This window comes from Callorhinchus milii, unplaced genomic scaffold (genome assembly GCF_018977255.1).
Source record: "Callorhinchus milii isolate IMCB2004 unplaced genomic scaffold, IMCB_Cmil_1.0 Scaffold5, whole genome shotgun sequence".
Taxonomy (NCBI): Eukaryota; Metazoa; Chordata; class Chondrichthyes; order Chimaeriformes; family Callorhinchidae; genus Callorhinchus; species Callorhinchus milii.
In genome coordinates, this window is record NW_024704746.1 from 51,410,743 (window position 1) to 51,432,253 (window position 21,511).

At 40.6% G+C, this 21,511-nt stretch overlaps 1 protein-coding gene across 2 annotated transcripts in view; it reads right to left on the reverse strand.

Moving 5' to 3' along the window:
- Positions 1-1,148: 1,148 nt before the first annotated feature.
- Positions 1,149-21,511, reverse strand: part of kdm5a (lysine (K)-specific demethylase 5A) — an 86,995-nt gene continuing 66,632 nt past the window's right edge. For both annotated transcript variants that reach the window (XM_007898636.2, XM_007898637.2), the window contains 5 exons: positions 20,000-20,143; positions 17,381-17,543; positions 16,198-16,418; positions 8,406-8,807; positions 1,149-4,301 (listed from right to left, as the gene is read on the reverse strand). In XM_007898636.2, coding sequence (XP_007896827.2) covers positions 4,092-4,301; positions 8,406-8,807; positions 16,198-16,418; positions 17,381-17,543; positions 20,000-20,143 — 1,140 coding nt within the window. In that variant the 3' untranslated portion in view covers positions 1,149-4,091. The remainder of the gene's footprint in view (positions 4,302-8,405; positions 8,808-16,197; positions 16,419-17,380; positions 17,544-19,999; positions 20,144-21,511) is intronic.

Here is a 21,511-nt window from a genome sequence, read left to right on the forward strand (position 1 = left end):
TTGCATTCTTCTCAGACTGCATAGTTCTTCCCAACTTGTTTTCTGAAAATTTAACCAACATACCCCCTTGAATGTTGTGCAAATGACTAACCGGTAATTAATGCATACAAGGAACAGGAGTTGGTTCTAATTCAGACCCCTGAAGCACTGCATTGAATACTTCTCTCCATTTTGTTAGCTCTTGAAAGAATGATCCTTTGCTTCCTTCCCTTCTGCCAATTTAAAATATCTTGCCCAAGTCTTGCTTGATACCTTGACACAGTTTGTTAAGTTCAAATAAGAAACTATATCCCAGTCAATCTGAGAAGGTCACCTCTTCAAAAATAAACTTTTTTTAAAGATGTGCCTCATATAATCTTCCATTTCCTTTCTGGTGATTGCTTCGATTATGTGGAAGCTTGTAGTTTAGGGATTAGAGCACTCGCCTCGCAAGAGAGAGGACCGAGGTTCGATTCCTGAGCAGAGAGAAACGTTGGGCGTTTTCTTACTCCACACACCTCTGTTTACCTAGCAGTAAGTAGGAACCTGGTTGTTAGGTCGATTGGCGGATTGCTGTTTTGGGGGTGATCATCCCATCAAAAAAAAATTTGGTGACTTAATCCACGACTGTTTGTGGGACCCTGCTGTATGGACTTGGCTGCCACTTATCGCCCACAAAATATACAGTGAATTCACCTCGTATATTCTGTGAAATGCTTTCAGACATCTTGAAAACGTGATAAGCTGCTATCAAATGCAAGGATTATTATTATTTTTCCATTATTATTATGATTATTGGTGTAAAGCAAATGGAATTCCCAGGTTTACTGGTCTTGTTAAGCGCTCTGGGACGCTGCCCTGCATGAGGGACGCTATATAAGTCCAAGTTGTTGTTGTTGTTGGCTTGGACAAGTGACCATCATCACTTGCTTCTGAGACAACTAAACGGACAGAAACGTGTACACTGCACCCTGGCACTGATGGAGAACCATCCGGATGAGTCACAGGGACAGGTTACAGCTCTTCAATAATTTCAGTAGGTCTATCTGTGGTTTTGCAGCCATCCAAAGTGATACTTTAACTAGCGGAACCCAAAATTGGCCACTTGCGCAACATTCAAGGGGAAGCTGAAGAAACACAAGGTCACGCAATTAAAAATGTACACAATGTTCATTAAGTTTTTTATTTTGAAAGATAAAATGTTGCTTCAGCATTAATGTCAAGGAACCAAGGGCAAGTCTTGGACATAGGTTCTATATGGACGAAAGGAAAGGAAGCAAAGTATTATTGTTTGAAGTGCTAAACAAAAATGGAAGTAAGTATTCAACAAAGTACCTCCAACAGTTTGATACTGAATCTGTAATGGCAAGGAGAATTTGTTTGGATTGGGTGTCCAAATGGACGTGAACTGTTATTCTATCTGTATGACTGTTCGAATAAAAGGATTGGTCAGCATCATAAATGGTGACCAGTGGACATAATCTGTGGAGAGGACAGTTAGGTCTATGGTCACAGGTTTTGTTTTTGTTTTAGCCTTTCACAAAGCTGTTGATATTGTCCATATATGTGTTTTTCGAGATCAGTTTCAACTTATTTTGAGTCTTAGCCTGTTCATAAGAGACAAGGCATCAATTTTACCCATACAAAACAGCAAAGTCTTGGGGTAATTTACAGGTTTAAACTTAAGATTTTCTACATTCATGGAATATCTTCCTTCCAAGAATTTTTTGTTGTTCATGAACCATAAATTCTGATTTTCTTACAACAGGGCAAAAATTAACAAAACATGGGAGCCCAGGTTTATGTAAACAGCATGGTGGAGCTGTGTTTGGCACCATGTCCATTCTCAAAATCTCGGAATATCTTTTGAAATTCCTGATCCTACAATGGGTGGATGCTTCTGAAAATGAACTTGTTCATCTATTGGAAGAATAACATTGTATGAATAATATTTATTTTTTGCCAATTTTTCGGGATCAGCTACAGCATGACCTGAGAATCCAAAGCTTATTTTGAGATTCTTATCCTGTTTATAACAGACATTTAGTCCAGACAATGAGTGCCAGATGGCTACTTAGAGATGGAGGGGAACATAATCCAGTCTGATCCTCCCATCATATGATGCCCCACAAGTGTAGCTTCCAGCAGAGTGAATACCACTCAAGAAGGGAAGCCTTACCTGATTTTCCCTTCTCCAGTCCAGAGGGAACTGAGCTCAATTGTGGCAGCATCTGAATTCAGCTGCTCTCTGGGATTAAAACTTGTGACATGTCGTCTCTAGATTTTGTAGAATGGAGTTTTGTTTTAACAAAACAAAGATTAAACAACTCCCCTTATATACCCCAACAGTTTCAACTCCTCTTCAAAATCTTTGCTTTGAACAGAGGTGGGAAGTATGTCCATTTCTCCTTTCCTCGAATGTACATGCAAATAAAACACACAAATAAATAGGAAAAACACCAGTCATTATGGTTGCTGTATTAGGGCGTTTTAACTTGCTACAATCGATAACCCTTGACTCGGGTACAGAGACTACAGCCGGAAACACATTACATACACAATAGCTCTTTATCTCCTCCCCACTGAGTTTGCTTTAAAAAAAACAAAATAAGTGATAAATAGACCAGAAAAAAATCTACAAAAAGTCTAAAAAGCCTAATATCTTACAGCAAAATCTGCATAAATACATACAACTGGACAAAGAAGAAGATTTTTTCCCTGTTGTTTCGGCTAGGTCCCAAGGCATAATTGGTGCATATACTCCATAAGATGTCATCTCATCTGTGCACGCTATTAAGAGGTATTACTGTTCCCTTGTTCAACAAGGAAAGTCTGTAAAGAAATGCTATCGTGCTGTGCAGTCAAATTGTTCTTTGCTCAATCCAAGGCAGACTCCACGAAGTGGAGAAAGGTCAATCCAATCTCAACAAAGACATAGTAAAGTTATTGATGGAAAATCTGATAACACCTGACAGACACTCCTGCATTTTTAAACTCAACTCTTCAGTTGAAGACTTGAAAGACATTGAAAATGTTTCAGAAAACTAAAGGTTCAACAAAAAGGTGTAAGCAAGTCTCAATACATTTTAAAAACATCTTTAAACCAAAAGAAGCAACAGGTTTAAAATATTTGGAAATGATTAACTGATGTGAATGCACGTTGAAATGCACTGCTGTATATTATGAGGTAATGCTGTGTCTTTAAAGAGTCCACAACATGAATTTCTTGGTGAAACTGTTCAAAGACCAGTTGAGAAAGACCTGAAAATTCACATTAGTGACTGACAAAAATTGACATATTCAAGCCTGAATCAAAACACATCAGTATTTAGGTCATGAGAACCAATGTGTAGACCCAACTGCAGTGTTGGAAAGGTGGGCAAGTTCTCTAGCAGGTGGCGAGACTCTTAACAGTGACAAACCAAGGTGTCACATTGATCAAACTTTGACTGACAGGTCACATCCTGCCAGTTACTTTCTCCCAGTGTGATTTCATCTTAACTCTTCCCCATCATCTCCACTGCAAGATGAGAACACCAAGTGCTGGCCATTAACAGGAGGATTCTTGACACAGGAGTCACAAAAATGCTGACTGCTGTTCTGCTAAATCATCAATCAGATCTTACTCATTTTTTAAAAACTTTTAACCGCATTTCAAATTCAGACTGTAAAAGAATATAGGAGGAAAGATTTAAATAATAAGCTTTGAGCTGAGGGCTAGACCAGCAGGGAATCAAACTTTTTTTTAAGTGAGGATGCTTCTGTGCTTCTGACTTGATGCATTAGGGCAGAAAAGAAAAAACATAGCTCCGAGAGGGATGCATCGATGATAAATGCTGTTGCATATCCTTCAAACCCATTCACTGTTGATGCCAACACCATTCTGAGGGGATTACTTTTGTCTCTTTTGCAGAACTTCGGAGAAACTCCCTGGCCCTATATCTGCACATCCCTACTCTTAACTGTGCAATTTGTACATCAGTCTTAAAAATGCAGGGTGAGGCAAAGATGTAATAGACTTCTTACATAGTACTGTCAAATTTAACCCCAACACTGCTCCTGTTTAAGCTGATAGATTGACAGTACTTTCCATCAAAGCCAGCAATGCAAGACTAGCTGCTTTCTTTTGAATCCTCTGAGAAAGATCTACCAGACTGTGGTACGAGATGCAGTACTTGTGCAGCTTTTCCAATGCCCTGAGCGACTCGCTTGGTGCAGTTAATGCAGATGTAATCTTCATTTTCTGCCATTTCAGACGAAACACCCACGCAGACTTGATGGAACCACTCATCACAGCCTCCATCACACTGCACCCAGTCAACCTGCAGCAAACAACCACAAGAAGTTATTAACATTGCGCTTATTAACAACATTCACTGTTCATGCCAACACCATTCTGTGAGGGGATTACGTTTGTCTCTTTTGCAGAACTTCGGGGAAACTCTTTTGGAGCAGAATTATTTCTGCGAGAATACACAAGTCCAACATGTGCTGCATTGCTGAGCTATTCAGATCAAGGAGAACCTCTATTCCTCTATGAATCGGTTAGAAGATTGTAGTGCATGTAACAATTGACCCTGTGATGCCCTTCGTTATGTTGTGATCGTGGGCGGGGAAGGAACAAAGTCAGCCAATATTCTCTTCCTTGTCATCAGATGACAGATTTAAGGTCAATTAAGACATCCATGTGAGTTCTTACATTTCACACTCCCAATTGAATAGCCTCTTTTGTGAGGTACTGGCGGGTGCCTGGTACTCAAGCATGAATCTATCCTCAAGTGATAAAAAGAATTGTGGGGTGGGAAGTGAAGAGTTACAGAGAAAGAGCCCACTATGAAGTACAGTTTCTTATATACTTCAATAAAAAATTTAATTGTAAAAATACAGGGCATAAGACGTAGTGAAAAATCCTGTGATTTAGTCGTAAAGGATGAACTGATGTGAAACAAATTCTGCTCCTTGTCATCTTCACCGTTTTCCACTGAGACTTTTTATGTGAACAGTCTCAATAATTGATGTCTCCTCAGGGCTTTCACAAATGATCACCCTGCCAGAAGGAAACATGTTGCTTTTTGAGAGGATTTTGTGAGAAAGAGAAACCAAGCTCGATACGTTGCCAGTTCATATCAATAGAAAACAGGGCCACTGTATTAACGTAGGTCAGGTGAATTACATTTGAGGGACATGCTGGCTCAGAGCTCAGCCAGCCGTCTTAAGCGCTTAAAGACGTCTTCCCAACATGTAAGGCCGCTTTATAAATGTATATTGTATTGTAAAATCCTGTCATACAGCACAACCACAAGGATTATTCTCAACAGCCATGAGACAAATAACCAATTTATCTAGAGGATTATTGGCTAGGAGACCGTAAGAAACTCTCTTCTCTTTCCAATTTTGTCAAAGGATCTTTAACTTGCACCTGATCATACAGATGGGATTGTCATCTTTTCTAAAAAATAGTACCTGACAAAGCAGGGTGTGTTAGAGTGTCAGGCTGGCCTATGACCTCAAGTTCTGACTTCCCCACAATTTTGTTGCCCCAGAAAGCTATGAGGGTATATGGAGCTATTAGTTTCACTTCCTGTTCTACTAAGTTCTGGATTTCACCTATAGTATACAGTGAGGGCTGAGCAGGGACAGTCTATCACTGCCATCTCCCACTGTCTCCACTTTGTTGTCACTAACGGCTTCTCCTCCAGCCCCCGCACCATCACATGTGGCGACCCTCAGGGCTCTGTCCTTGGCACTCTACATCTCAAGGAGCCAATACGGAATCTCGGAATCCTGTCCAACCCCCACCTGTCCGTCATACCCCACATTCGTGCCATAATCCGCCTTTCCCCACCACCGCAACATCGCCTGGCTCCACCACTGTCTCACACCGCAGCTGCCGAGTCACTCATGAACGCATTCATAACATCCAGGCTCGACTACCCAAACTCCCTACTTGTCGGTCTCCCCAACTCCTCCCTCCGTAGGCTACAGATCATCCAGACCTCTGCAGCCTGTGGCTTCCCCCGCACCAGGCTCCGTGATCCTATCACGCCCATCCTTGCCCGACTCCACTGGCTTCCCATTGCACAGAGGATACAGTTCAAGATCCTGGTCCTCACTTTCAAAGCCCTCCATGGCCTTGCTCCCCCCTACCTCTGTGACTTCCTAAACTTCTACCAACCTATTATTATTATTATTATTAACCTGCACCCTCCACTCAGCAGGCTCCGCCTGCTTCACGTTCCACGCCTCGCCCTCCCCACCATTGGCCGCTAGGGCTTCAGCTACTCTGCTCCCATCCTCTGGAACTCCATTCTGCAGTCCCTCTGCCTCGTCTCCTCCCTTGCCTCCTTCAAGACCTGCCTCAAGACCCTCCTCTTCGACCGTGCCTTCGGTCACTCTCCTCACCCCCCTGCCCTGCACCCTCCCGACCCCCAGCTCGGGTCTGAAGCACTGATTGTCCAGCGCCTTGGGACGTCCTCCTGATGTGAAAGGCGCTATACAAATGTACTTTTGTTTTTGTTGGGAAAGGAAAGAAGAAAATGGATTTACTGCCTGATGAGCTTATGTGAAATCTTGGCCTATGATCTGAAGACACTGGAAAAATATTTTTTATAAACTGAGCCACATTATGCAAAAATCATTTTAGTTCCTGGATTAATTTTATTGTATTGCTCATTTCATCAGTCTGCATGCTAATTAGAATGATAGAATGCATCATTGTATGCAGTTGAAAATGCTGTGCTACCAGCCATATTCCCAATCCATGAGTGTTTGTGGGACACTGCTGTGCACAATTGGCTGCAGCATTTCACCAACAAAATATACAGTCAATTCACTTTATAGGATATTCTCTGAAGTGCTTTGACATGTCTCAACAACATAATAAGGCGCTATCTCAAATGCAAGGTTTATTATTATTATTAACTAGACAGTGCTGCATGCTTTCCAGTGACAAGAATAACATAAGCAGTGATAAAATGTTGGAAATATGTGCATCATTGTTAACTTATTCTTTTCCCTTCAGGGGCTGATGAACATGCTGCGACATCAGCTGTGGCTTGGAGCACACGTACCATGCTCTCTCCTGTTTATGTCACACATGGTGAGCACAAGTTGTGCATCTTCCATTTTGGAATGTAACACGAGAAGCGCTATCAAAACAATCACAGTATCATCAAAACAATCACAGAGCATATAAGTCGCACAGATGATTTCCAACGACAAGATCATCAATATTATACCCACTGGTACACAGATGTCTGTCCAGGTTGACATTTTTGATGGTCAATTGGAATTTTAATGCCCATTGGATATGTGGTAAGAAACCAATCAACTACCAAAAACCACATGATACACACATGATGGAAAAAATGCCATTTTCTGCATAATAAGCAAAAATGTAAAAAGTGTTTATATGAAAAAGGCATCTGCTATATTACAATAACATGATTTTTCCAACATGTGTTCGCTATTTATTGTTCAGCTGCAAGTTAAATCTCATATATGTATTTAAACATTCAACAACAATAACCTGAATTTATATAGTGTTCTTCACATAACGTCTCGGGGTGCTGTAAAGATACTAACCAATTTGACAATAATAAGCATGGATTTGTAATTGGATTTCAAAATATAGGACTGTGTAGGTGCTGCTTTTTTTCCAACCTCCTTCAGTCAGATTCTAGCCAAAGAAATTCCAGAGGAAGAACTTCCAGAATTTGACATTTCCAATTTTGGTTACAAATCATGCCACAGCCTTAAATGTTCAAAATAATCCAAAAGCACTGGACTGTAGTGTACTAAAATCCTGGACTGCAGAAAATGCTACTATCACAATAACCAGCTGGTTGACCTATCGATAAGCTCAAGCACTGAATAAATTAGCAGAGCAGGTTGATCTGTACAATCTAGATTGTAAAAAGAACGCTTCATGAATTGCCAGTACCAGAAAACTTAAAGAGATTGTGTCATGAAATATTTTTTGCATGCAAAGGCAATTGAACAACTGAGAAAGAAAAAAACACTTGCATTTTTAATAGCCTTACCACAACAAAATGATCACATAGGAATTATATGTACTGACCCTTTTTTGTCTCGAGCAGTCACTCACATAAAGAAATTGGCTGAATGGCTCTCATATCATACATTCTACGATTCTATGTTGCCAAGTCCTACAAACATGCATGAGATGAATATCCAATTAATCTGAAGGACTGTTACCCACATCACCAGGAGAACCCTCCTTCTCTTTTTCAACACGGTGATGGGATCTTCAACGCCCACTTGAGGAACCGACGGGACCTCGGTTTAACCCATAACCTTCTGAACCAAGAGTGCAAATGCGACCAAAGGAGCCAAGCTGACTGAAAAGTAGAAACACAACTTCTATAGTTCCTTGTCGCACATTCAACAGTAGAATTTACGCTCACCTCCTCTCCACAGGGTCTTTGACAGTTTATTGCAGCACAAACGGCATTCTCATCCTCAGAATCCTCTGCTCCAGACCAGTCCTCCTTGGATGGCAAAATAACTTTCTTCTCTTTCTTCTTTTCTACAATTTTCTCAGCAATATCTTTGGATTTTTCTTTCTCTTTCTTTTTCTTCTCTTTTTCCTCTTTCACAAGCTTCTTCACTAGTTTGCCTGGTTCTTTCATCTTTTCAGAGTTCAGTTTTAGCTTCTTCTTTTTCGGCTTGTCAAGCTTTTTCAGTTCTTTGAACTTTTGCTTCCCCTCCCCAAAGAACAGTTCTGATTTTTCTAGTTTCCTCTTTCTCTTTTTCTCAGAAGAATCCTTCACTTTAGTCTTGACAGACTTCTCCTCTAGGCCATCATCCTGAAATAAAGGAGTAATATAATATTTATTTCCTGACCATTCAAATGTGTGTAGTATCTAAATTACAAAAAGGAAAAACATACTTTACATGCATGACCACAACAATAATTGGACAGGATAGTTTCACGGGACTGTCTGGTTCTATCTTCCAGGAATGGCCAACTTGCTGCCCATGGGCCGCAATCATGGAACACATCGTCTTCATGCAAACCAGTGCACCTAATGTTCACCTTCAAATTGCACAAGCCAAGTGCAGCATTTCACAGATGAAAAGGTTAAGTTTTACTTATGTTAAGAAATACAAAAACCTTTTCGAGTTCAAACACAGCCACTGTTTGCAACCAGAGTGGTGTTTATTAAACTCCAGGACCCGTCCAAGTTCCCGAGGGGCGTGGGCAAGTAAGCACAATTAATCAATTCACTAACAGAACAATACTACCGCATAATCCCTCCTCGTGGACGTCTACTTCTGACTTCTAGCTCTCAGTCTTCCATCCAGGATAGGTACTGTCCTGGGCGCGCTGATCTTGGTCTGGCACGGTGTCTTAAGCTTGTGTCCATCCAATCATGGTGCGGACATTAGATCACCTGGCCAAAATCATGCTGGGTTCACGTGAACACCTCGGGGGGTACGTGCCTCAGCACACACACACACATTGTCCTTAATTGTCTAAGATAGAGGATTGATCAGTTTAGGGCTGTATCTGGTACTCATTATTTTGTGGTGTGGGATCATTAATACATTCCTTTTAAGTGACTGGTTATTCCTTATCAGTATCCCGGGATGGTACCAAGGTCCTCTAGTTTAAGCAACTTGCTCATTAGTTGCTATTCTTGAGGGTTGCCTTTTGTTGCTTGGCAGGCCCTTTCAGAATCGAGCGACTTATTTCTCAGTCGAGATCCTGTGTCAACTGGTACCTTGGACCGTTACCTCTGTGGCTTGTTGTCATTTACTGATAAGTGGTGACCCCCTGCCCCTGTCCGTTATTCTTTCAAAAACAGAGAAAACCAGATATGTCCTATCCCATGAGTGTCAGTCCAGTTGTCCCCCACACTTAACTTAAAGGTTAACCCGTTCGCAACATCTATTATGATTCTAACATTATACAAAAAGTGTAAATTCTAACACTTACAATTGAGGAATTTTAAATAAATTGTTTCCTTTTGTATGGATGTTCCTTCATGGAAGAATAATTGTGCAGGGAATGGAAAGCTTGGTCATGTGTTGTTCAGGAGCACTTCCAAGGTTAAATATAAACACAATGTAACAGTGGCTTCTTCAACAGTGACAAGTTCAGATATTCACCCACAAAACACAGTTACTGCATTTTACAGTATATCATGTGAAGCACTTTGGGACATCCTCTCAGTGTGAAAGGTGCTATACTGAAAGTAAGGATTATTAATATTATGTATCTTGTAGTTCAGTTCAGTCCAATCAGCCTTTGTAAAAAGGAGGTGAACTGTCCAAACAGGGCAACAAGTCAATATAATAAAGCGTCTTGCAGCAACGGTGTGCTGTATTTGTCTTAATTAATCCCTGGGTGAATATACTTCAAATCCCCACTAGCCAATATTCAGTAACCTGCCAGTAAAGCACATTGTTGTGATGATTAATTAAGCATACAGAATCTAACATGCAACAGCCACATTTTCATTTCACCCAATATGCTTAAAGCTCCATTCCCATACACAATTTGCTCATTGAACTGCCTCGTCTCTCAGGAAAAGCTGATTTGTCTCCTCATAAACTTTTGCATGATGTTCAGTACAAGTAAAATTGCTCCCTAAAGATGAGGAATATTGTTGAAGATTATCCATCCTGGGGAGGACGGAGAAGAGAATGACGAAAAACAAATCCTTTTAAAATTTAATAGAATTATATATGAATGTATTGGGAGTCATCTTTCCCCTCTCCAGCCCACCTTAAGTCCCAAGCAAGACCGACAAGCACCTTGTGACTTTCTCCTGACTTGAAAGGGACTAAACATTAATTTATTTTTATTGTGCAGGTTGCTCCAAATTACTGCTTTCGACCTAAAGAGGCACATTTAGCTGCAGGGAAGTTAGGGAACTTTTATATCACCTGATAGCCTCTTACCAACCAGCCATTTGTTAATCATTCACATACTCGCATTCCTCTTGTTCTCTGAGCCACAAGCAATCAGAATTTTCAGAAGGTCACAGTTCCACAAATAAAATACGAGAGCATTCTCTCAGGAAATTATTGAACCACTGAAAACATTATTTACAGTTTGAGGTGAAAAGGGAAGAGCGATATTTGGAAAAGTTGGAGGGGGGGGGTGGCGGGGCAGAACAGCAGCTTGAACCTATTGCCACAAGTTGTGAACTTTACAACCACCTCCAAGATTTTGAGAAACCAAAGCTACCTGATGATTCTGCTTTAGGAAATGAAACAAGACCACCCTTTCATTTGCTCATCCCATTTTCCTCCCTTTCTTCATAACCCTCAGTACCATAACTTCTCAATAATCTTCCTCCCTCTCAAATACCCCAATCAATTCTCCATCGCTAGCATTCAGTGAAGTACAAAGAATTGTTTTCAGATCTCACTTCCAACTGATTGGTTTCTAATTTTAAGACCATCAACATCTTGTTTTTGGTACCCTCTTCAGTGCTCACTGTCAAGAACATGAGCACTAGCTGAGTTGTGTGGCACTCCAGTAGTGACCTCCCCACAAACCATCCTGCTCAGAAAACAACTGCTGTTTATTTAATCTGTCTTTTACATGTATTCCCATTTTTAAGGCACTCCATCTTTCTCCCCTCCTAATTCTGTTATTCAGCAACGTGAAGCACCTCATACATGGCACTTCAACATAGGTTTTGCTGAAAACTTGGGGAGCAAGGATTCTTAAACTCCATGAGCAACACTCTGGGGTCTCGAAGCCTTGGTTCTAGCTAATCTGTGCCTCATACGCTCCATAATTAGATAAGCAGGATACATCTTACAAAGATACAAAGAAAGTAGTAAGAGATGCAAAAAGAGAATATGAGAAAATACTTCCAAGGGATATCAAGGGCAACAGTAAAGGTTTTTATAAATATATTAAGAGAAAGAGAGTGGTAAAGGGGAATGTGGGCCTATTAAAGACAGATATAGGTGAGACTAATGGACAATAATGAAATGGCAGGCTTGCTGAATGCATACTTTGCTTCATTATCACAGTAGAAGAATAGGACAAAATACTAGCAGTACAAGGGAACCTAAAAATAAGCCAAAAAGTACTAAATGGATTTAATTGAATTTTTTTAAAAATAGTAATGGAGAAAATAATGGGACTAAAGATAGACAATCTCCAGGACCTGATAAGATTCCATTCCAGGGTATTAAAAGTAGAGGAGGACATTGCAGATGCGTTAGTTATAAGTTTCAAAAGCTCTCAATATTTGGGAATTTTGCCTTTGAATTGGAGAATTGCAATGTACTCCATTATTTAAGAAGTGAGGTAACTACAGACCTGTCAGTTAACTTTAGTTATGGGGAAAATACTGGAATCTCTCATCAGGGACAGAGTGACTGAGCACTTGGATAAGTCTGAGCTAAACAAAGAAAGTCAACATGGATTTCTGATGCTAGATCATGTCTGACAAATTTAATGAAATTTTTTAAGGAGGTCACTAACACGGTGGATAAAATAGTGTCTATGGATGTTGTCGTCTATATGGACTTCCAGAAGGCACTTGATAAGGTTCAGCACAAACTATTATCAACAAAAATAAAAGCGCATGGAATCGGAAGTAAACTTGCAATGTGGCTGATTGATTGCGAGGCAGGAAACATACTCTGATTGGCGGGATGTGACAAATGGTGTTCTGTACAGGGGCCTCAGCTTTCCACCATGTCTATACTAATAAAGATGAAGTGCTGTGTGTGTATCTGCCAATAATGTAATAACCGACTGACGTGGAGACATGATTTATACCTCAGCGGAAAGGTCTTGTGTGCAGGATTCTCATTGACATTTTTTTTCAGGGGATCTCCTACCATTGATGAGCTATATTTAAAAGATGCTTTAATTAAGTCCCAAAATATGAGGTATGCTGCAACAAAGTAGCAACAGAGGAAAGCAAACACCCTTCTAAAGAGGTACATCTATACTAATATATGGGTTATCATAGGAGCTACAGTCTCCCAACGAGAGTCCTCACAACCAGGAGTCCTCCCATTCAGTCCTCCCACAGGGGTCCTCCAAACAGGAGTCCTGCCAATAGCACATTTTCTTAAATTTAAGGGAAGATGTCTAAGAAGCAAAGATCAAGCCTTTCAAAGACAAATAAAAATGCAAGCCAAAAGAGAGAAGGCCGATTAAATGAAATTGAAGAACAAAGAATAGCACAGCTGGATTTCAATGCTGAAAGGACTGAACGAGCAAGGCAAAATGAATTGCTCTCTCAAAGAACAGCACGGCTGGACTTCAACCCAGAAATAATAATAATAATCTTTGCATTTGATATAGCGTTTTTTTACATCTTCTAGAAATCTCAAAGCGCTTCACAGAATATACTGTAGTGAATTAACTGTATATTTGTTGGCGAAATGCGGCAGCCAATTGCGCACAGCAGTGTCCCACAAACAGTCGTGGATTGAAGTGACCAATTTTTTTGATTTTTTTTTCTTGAGGGATTATTATGAGGCGTGTGCAGTAAGGAAACTTGCCCAAGGTTTTGCCCTGTCGGGAATTGAACCCAGGTCTATCACTTGTGAGGCAAATGCTCTAACCACTGAGCTACAGGACTCCTGAAAGGCATGCAAGAACATGGCAAAATTAATTAAAACTATGCAATGGCAAAAAGTTGGTGGTAAAGAAGTTGATGCCACATGTTATAGAAGTAACTATTCTGACTGATCAGTTCAAAGAGGAAGACATATTCATTCCTCGCATCGCACTGTTCCCAAGTGACTGCCTGTTGGAGTTCAAAAGGCTCCAACTGCCTGTTCGAATGTGCATTGCCATATCAATTAACAAGGCACAGGGGCAGAGCTTAAAGGCTGCTGGCATTTTGTTGAATACACCCTGCTTTTTCCATGGACAATTCTATGTTGGATGCTCCTGTGTGGGCTCATCTCAAAACATCATATTGGATCCTTTGGTTGCAAGCGAAGCTGAAACGCGTACAGCTTGTATATCTATCTTCTATCTTTATACATATACTAATAAAACGATAATGTCTATCTGCACTTCAAGAATGATCTCAATAGCCAATTGACGTAAGGACATGATTTATACCTCATCAGAAAGGTCTTGCATCTAGGACTGACATGGACATATTTGTTTTCAGGTATCTCCTATCCTTCATGAGTTTTTTTCAGTTTTGCATTTTTCGCTGCAGTTACACCTGGTGGCCGCCGAGTCAAAGTAGCATCATTCTTCACAGAGCACCTGCGTATATACGCACACACTGCAGTTACACCTGGTGGCCGCAGCGGCCATGATCTTACAGAGTGGAGGAACAGGTTCAAGGGGCTGGTTGACCTACTTTTGTCTCTATGTTTCCACATGCCTCCAGAGAGTAAGTTTGTATTCCATTCCAAACACAGAGAAATTGCAAGTGTGTAGTGGCATACATATGTGAAACTCTGCATTAAATACTCAGGCACAGTGCTCTATACGATCATGGCTGAACTGCAACTCAACTCCAATTACCCGCCCTTGCCCCGTATGCCTTGATACCCTGACCTAACAAATATCTATCCACCTCCACCTTAAAAATGTGAATAGATCCAGAATCCCACAGCATTTTGGGGGAGAGAGTTCCAGATATCCACTGCAATTTGGGTGAAAACTGCCTAGCTCTAATTTTAAGGGGCTGACCAAACCTTGTTTTTTGCTGAAAACCAAATATGTAGTACATTGAGTTGTCCAGATTTGCCAGGCCAGCTATTTCCTAGCTCTATGTCCTTTCAACAACAACAACTTGCATGTTTATAGCACATTTCATGTGTGGCAACGTCTTGGGAGCACTTAACAGTGGCGGAGCCTGACCCCAAGACGGGGGATGGAGGAGGTGACTGTAAGCACAGTCATGAGTAGGTCTTCAGTCATGATCTAAAAGAGAAGGGGACAAGGCGGAGGGATTGGGGGGCATAGTGGCTGAAAGCATGGCCGCCAATGGTGGAGAGGAGGGGACAAGGAACAAGGCCACAGCCATCTGAGCAGAGGCAGAGAAGTGGGGAGAAAGTAGGGCAGAAAGGTTGGGATGTGCCAAGGTGTGAAGGGATTTGTAGACGAGTTAAAGAATCTTAAAATTGACCCTTTCCTTCGAGAGTCAAGGAGTATGGCTTCCGTTTTGTTGAGGTTCAGCTGCTCATAGTTTGCGCTCATCCAGGCCTTGAGGTCTGACAGCCAAGCTGAGCTGAGTGACCAGGAACTGGGTGGAGTGGGACCGAGGCAGCAGGTGGTGGGCTTTGTGTTGGTGATGATGGTTGACAGAGGAAGATAGGACAGAAAAAAATGGTAGAAGGCGAGGAGGAGGGGGATGCAAGAGGAGAGGGAGATGAGGAAATGGTCAGATCGGAAATGTCAAGGCCGTGGTTAATAACAAGATGGAGGGGGTGGCCATGGCTGTGGGTGGGGAAGTGTATGTAGAGGGTGAGGTTTAGGGAGGAGAGCAGGGCAGCAAAATCAGAGGAGATGGGGCAGGAGGAGTTTAGGCGAAGGTTGAAGTCGCCCATTATGAGCAGGCGTTCAGTGCAGAAGGATGACAGGAAGGAGATGTCCAAAACGAAAGAGTCAGGTGGTTTGGGCAATAAATTAGGAGGATTTTGAAGAAGAGAAGGGAGGAATGGTACACGATGAGATGCTCAAAGGAGGGTAAGGAGCCAGAGGAATAGGTAGACTGAGAGAGGTTTAGGAGATGAGGGCTACCCCGCCGCCAAGTTGGTTAGGCGGGTTGTCCAGTGGAAGGTGTAGCCAAAGGAGGATAATAATCCCTCAAGAAAAAAATAAATTGGTCACTTCAATCCACAACTGTTTGTGTGCAATTGGCTGCTGCATTTCACCCACAAATATACAGTCAATTCACTTTACAGTATATTCTGTGAAGCGCTTTGAGACGTCTAGAAGATGCGAAAAGCGCTATATCAAATGCAAGGATTATTATTATTAGAGAGGAGGCTTTAATGAGATCTATGTCCTTTCATATAAAAAGGCTTTACTTCTCCTTTCTCCAGAATTACTTCCTTAAGATATGTACCAAAGGGTACTCAAATTCACTGGCTACCTTAAATATCCAAATCTACAATCAAGTGTCTCATTAATTTTCCTGCTCTTGCCACTTTTTCGGTTGCAATTTAAATTTCCTCAGCTTGATCCATGAAAAATCTCTGTGAATACAAAAGGATAAAAAATGACTTTCTGAAGAATACCTCAAATATCTGCAGGAACCTATCCTCTGCGGGTGGATGTGTGGCCTGGAGTATTCTCCAGATGTGTTGAGTCTCATCCAGGGATACTTCTAGAAGATCTCCTGCCATCATCAGTTCCTCCAGCTGAACCTTTGCATTGGGAGATAGCTCCAGTACAGGGGGTTCCAAGCTCCGGGGAACCAAAGGAGTCTTTCGTGGTTGTTTACGGGGAGGTCCTGAACCTTCGGGTGGTGGTGGGTGGAGAGAAAAGGGATAATGACACCATTTAGAGAACAGCAAATTACATTTGTAAAGCTCCTTTTATATCAGTAGAACATCCCAAGTTGCTGAACAGTCAACGATTTGCAATTGAGCTAGGAATTGTAATCAGCAGGGATGGAGGGCAGGAAGGTGACCGAAGGTGCAGTCAAAGAGGAAAGACTTGAGATGGGCCTTGAAGGAGGCAAGGGAGGGGACGAGGCGAAGGGACTGTGGGACGGAGTTCTAAAGGATGGCGATGGAAAGGCTGAAGGCCCAACTGCTGATAATGGGGCTGAATAGAGCAAGCCAGAGTCTGCTGAGCGGAAGGAGAGAACAGGTTGGTTTGGAGTTTGGAGAGGAGCAAGGCCTTGGAGGGCTTTGAAAGAGAGGACGAGGGTTTTGAACTCTATCTTCTGGGGGATGAGGAGTCAGTGGACCTAGGCAATGATGGGTTCACTGGCAAACTTTTTGAACTGCAATTTTCGAAGAGAAAAATGAAAACAAAGTAAGAAATAATTGTCCATCACTGAGAAAAAGATCAATACTGTTTGAACAATATATTGATGTCATGTCAGATATTAAATTGAAATGTCATTGGCTGGACCAATAGAAAATTGCAGAGAGATTTGGGAAATTGCGGGGATTTGTTGGTGTCATTGGGGTACATTTTACTGCCAACCTACATTTTTTTCACTTTATTAATAAAAACTAAACATGAGGAAATAACGCATATTAGAGTGTTGCAAAAAAAAAATTGCTTCTTTAACAAAAACTGGCTCACACTCACAGACACTCACAAAACAAACAGAAAAGACACATTCACACAGAATGATTTAACTGAACATACTCAGCAAAACTGAGCATGTTGGAGCAAGTGGATTTCTCACTTGAAAGTCAGGAAACTAAAGACAGAAGGAAAGTTTGTTGGGGCTGTGAGGCCAACCTTGTGAGCAGGATTTTGAGGCTGAGGAATAGGCATGCTCTGTACAGAATGAAGGAGCAGCTGGCCATACATGCGACACCACTTCCTCTGCTTTTATTGGTATTTCTTCATCACAGAACAGATTTGGCTCCAAACTTCCAGAAGAGACACTGCTCGCACCATCCTGTATAGTTTGAGTAAACGTAGAAAAGTTTAATATTTTTGAACAAGATTTGCCAGTTACTTATGAGACATGTGCAAAACCCAGAGAAATTGATAGTCAAGTGGAAAATTAGTTTTGGAAACTTCTTACTGAGTTCTGAGTTTTAAACAACTAGATATTACAATAAAAAAATTGCAGGTGCTTTCTTTGGCTCTACTCTTCTTTATGTCAACAGTGGCCTCTGGCAAGAGAGGGCTTGGAGGTTGCAAAGAAAATTACTGGGTGTCTGCTTACGGTTGAGTAAACAGAGTCGTGGGGAGTAAGGAAACTTGCCCAACGTTTCGCCCTACTGGGAATCGAACCTAGATCTCTCGCTTGCGAGGCCAGTGCTCTAACCATTGAGCTACAGGACTCCTGTATAAACGTAAGTTGCTGTTATTTTAAGTCTGGGCATTTTTGCATAAATTTAAATTTCCAGTTTGTTCAGCTTTTAGAATTGGAAGCAAATTCTTTAATTGGAAAAAGGAACTGGTGTGGTGCTGATGTATTTCTGTCCTTATTTTGTGGAGAGTGAAGAGCGATTTCTCAGTGCTGTTTTGTCGGCACAGGTCTAACCTAGATCATTTGCACACGTAATCAATGCACTCCACAGAATAAGCTCAGAAGGAGCAAAGCAAATGCAGTTGAAATTTATAGTAATTGAGAAAGGGATTTTTTGAGGGAATTCAAGAGATAAGATATGCAACTATAAATTCTGGGCTTCCTTGAGCCTCTGGTTTTAAACTATTCATCAACAATTCTCTCATGTTGTTATTCTTTACAACTGTCACACCCGTATCTGCTTTCAATGGACCCACAACCACTCGTTTCCCACCCACTTTTCCATTATTCATTTACAAAATGCGTTGCTGTTACCATTGATTCCATCTGCAAGATTTTTTCATAGCCATTCTCAGCTTTCCATATTATATTCTTTTGGTCTCTGTATTCCCCCCACTCTCCAGTTGTTGACTGTGCCTTGCTGTTTTGTAGCCCTGTTTCTTTTGTGAAATACTGATGGTAACAAATGTATTTGACCACACTCAAATGTATTTTATACAAGAGCATTACTGATTTACCAAACACGTTATTCTAGCTAATTCCTTCGAAGTCATCCTTGTTCCAAAATGTAGGTTTGTGATCCTTCTTCCTCCCATTCAAATATGATAATGACTTATGTTAATGGCCACTGTACCTAAGATGCTCTCTTACAACTAGATTTGCAACTATTTCTGACTCATGGCTCAAAATCAAGTAAAGACTTCTCCCCAGTTAGAATTTAAAACGTGCTGATTTAGAAAACTGTTCTGCACACATTGAAGAAATACAGTGCTTTTCTAATTGTACTGTGTACCTCTTGCAAACTATATACGAGTTAACATTTGTAATTCTAACCTTTGTATTCCCTTACAAGCTTCCCTGATCTGTCAGCACATCCATTCCTCTATTTCACCACCAGTAAGAGGGACATCTCATTCCATAATGCACTTCTACCCAGAGTGATTTGACTATTCTCTTAATTAATAACTCTTATTATTCTTATCATCCTAATGGATCTTCTCTAAAGCATTGATATTCTTTCTACAGTGAAATACCCCAAATGGATACAACAGTTGAATTGTGATCCAACTTATGATCTACAGAGACTTCGCATTATCCGCTGATATCCTTATTTATTAAAACCTACGATCGATTCCTTTACCTTTTTTAAAAAAAAAGCTGTATCGACTTTCCTTTCTACCTTTGCTTATGTGAACTATAAGATTTCTGATTTTCCACTCTATTTGAAGTTTTACCATTATACTGTACATTTTCTCTCATTTGTTCTTCTAAATCATATCACCTCACTCTTATCTGCATTCAATTTTATCTGTCATCTAGCCACCCAATCTCAATATTGAGATCAGAGTCTAAAATACAAGGCTGCTAGAGGATGTCTGGAGACTTCAATCTTGACCAAACTCACAATGTCACAGAATTTTTTCATTGATAAAATTCAACATGGAAGAGGAGCACAACTGATTACTAATATGAATACTTTTAAACCTACCAAAACTGATAACTTGGATGTAACCAGACATGAGGGTTTACAGTTATGCAGAAAAACTTGAGAAGTTAGAGCTTTTTTCACTGGAGCCGAGAAAACAGAGACGTAATCTGATAAGAGTAATCGTGAAAATAATGGATTAAATAATCCTTGCATTTCATCTACCTCCTGGTCATATCATTGAATGGGTATGTGAGCAAGAGTGTGATTAGATGGCTCACATGAAAAAAATCCACTGCAGACTTGACAGGCTAATGGACTATTTTTTGTTGCTGTGACATTCTATGATTTGTTGTAACTGTTGTAAACATCATAGAATATGTTAACTTCTCTCAAAGTAATGGACAAAAATACACACATTTTCAATCAACTGTTGTAAACATAAACTTACTTTTTTCTCATATTGATATGCTTCTCTGAGATCATCATCGGAATCGGTTTCCTCATCATCCAATTCAAGAGATTTCTTCGGAGAGTTTACCAAACTCCCTAACCCCCTGCTGAAGGCAGACTGCTGGACACTCTGCAAATGTTCCTGGGAAAAGAATGATATCAGACTGACTGCAATGATCGCACCGCTGAAAGTGTTACAAGCAATGATTCAACCTTGTTTCACAGCGTATAATGTTAATTTTTAAAAAAGGGAGTTTACTATTAAAAGTTAAAATGAACAGCAACAAAAGTTTTAGCATTCTCACAAATTCAAACAAAGTGTTGCCGTTTTTCATATAGGAATGGGCTGAAGGGACAAACAATTGTCCAGGAGTCAGGAAGGGGGGTGGGGGGCACTTGGTCCCTCAAGACAGTTTTTTTTAATAACCAATGGACTTGGTTTTTGTTAGTGTAAGAGGAGTGAAGATTGGATTCAGATTTACAGGTCATAAAGAATGCAAATAGAGTCCTTGGCTTTATGTCCTGAGGAATTGGGAAGTTGTGTTAAATTTATGTAAAACCTTGATCAGACCACATTTGGAGCGTTGCGACATGAAAGGCGCTATAGAAATGTAATTTTATTGTTGTTGTGTAAAGTTCCAGTCTTCACAGGAAGAATATCATTTACATTAAACAGAGTACAATACAATTATATAGTCTTTCATGTTGGGAGGACATCTCAAAAGCTTTACAGTGCTTGGGGATAGGGGGTGATAGAGGTGGTTATTATGAAAGGAATTGATAAGATGGGTGTTGATAGGCTATTTTCACTTCTTGGTATATCCAAAACAAGTAGGTTTAAATACAAGATAGGCAGAAATAGATCTCATTGTGAATTTCAGCGGAACATCTATATATAGAGGGTATTCAATGTGGAACTCGCTGTCGAAAGCTGTGGTTGAAGCAAAAAGCATCAAACATTAAAGTGAAACCTTGATGCAAGAAGGGAATAGAGTCTGACAACAAGCTGGGCGGGGGAGAGGTGGGAAAACAAGATGGAATACCAAAGGATATTTCATAAAAGCACTCAAGCATTCAGCTCACGATCACTGGCAGAAAACTGAGAGAAGTCAGATAACAGATGGAAGTATCAAGAGAAAAAAATGAAAAAGAAAATCATCATTCTTCCTGTGCAGTTAATATACCCTGCTTTGCAGCACTGAGCTAATGAGCAAGTTCCATGATCTTGTTAGCCAATCTGATTTATATTGCCTGGGATGATAAAAAGAGCCAAAGAGAGTCTGTAACAGATTAACAGAAATATTAGAACACAAGAGGGTATAATATCATGAAATACTGAAAAAGCTGCAGTGTGTTTAATGGAACAGCGAAGGGTTTAGAGGAATCAAATTAAGTTTTTTTTAAGCTTGAGGGCAAATACTAAGATCATTTCCATTTGGTAACATGGAGGCATCAACTCGAGATAACTGAAAAGCACAAGTAAGATTTGTTTTACGCACAGAGTTATTTA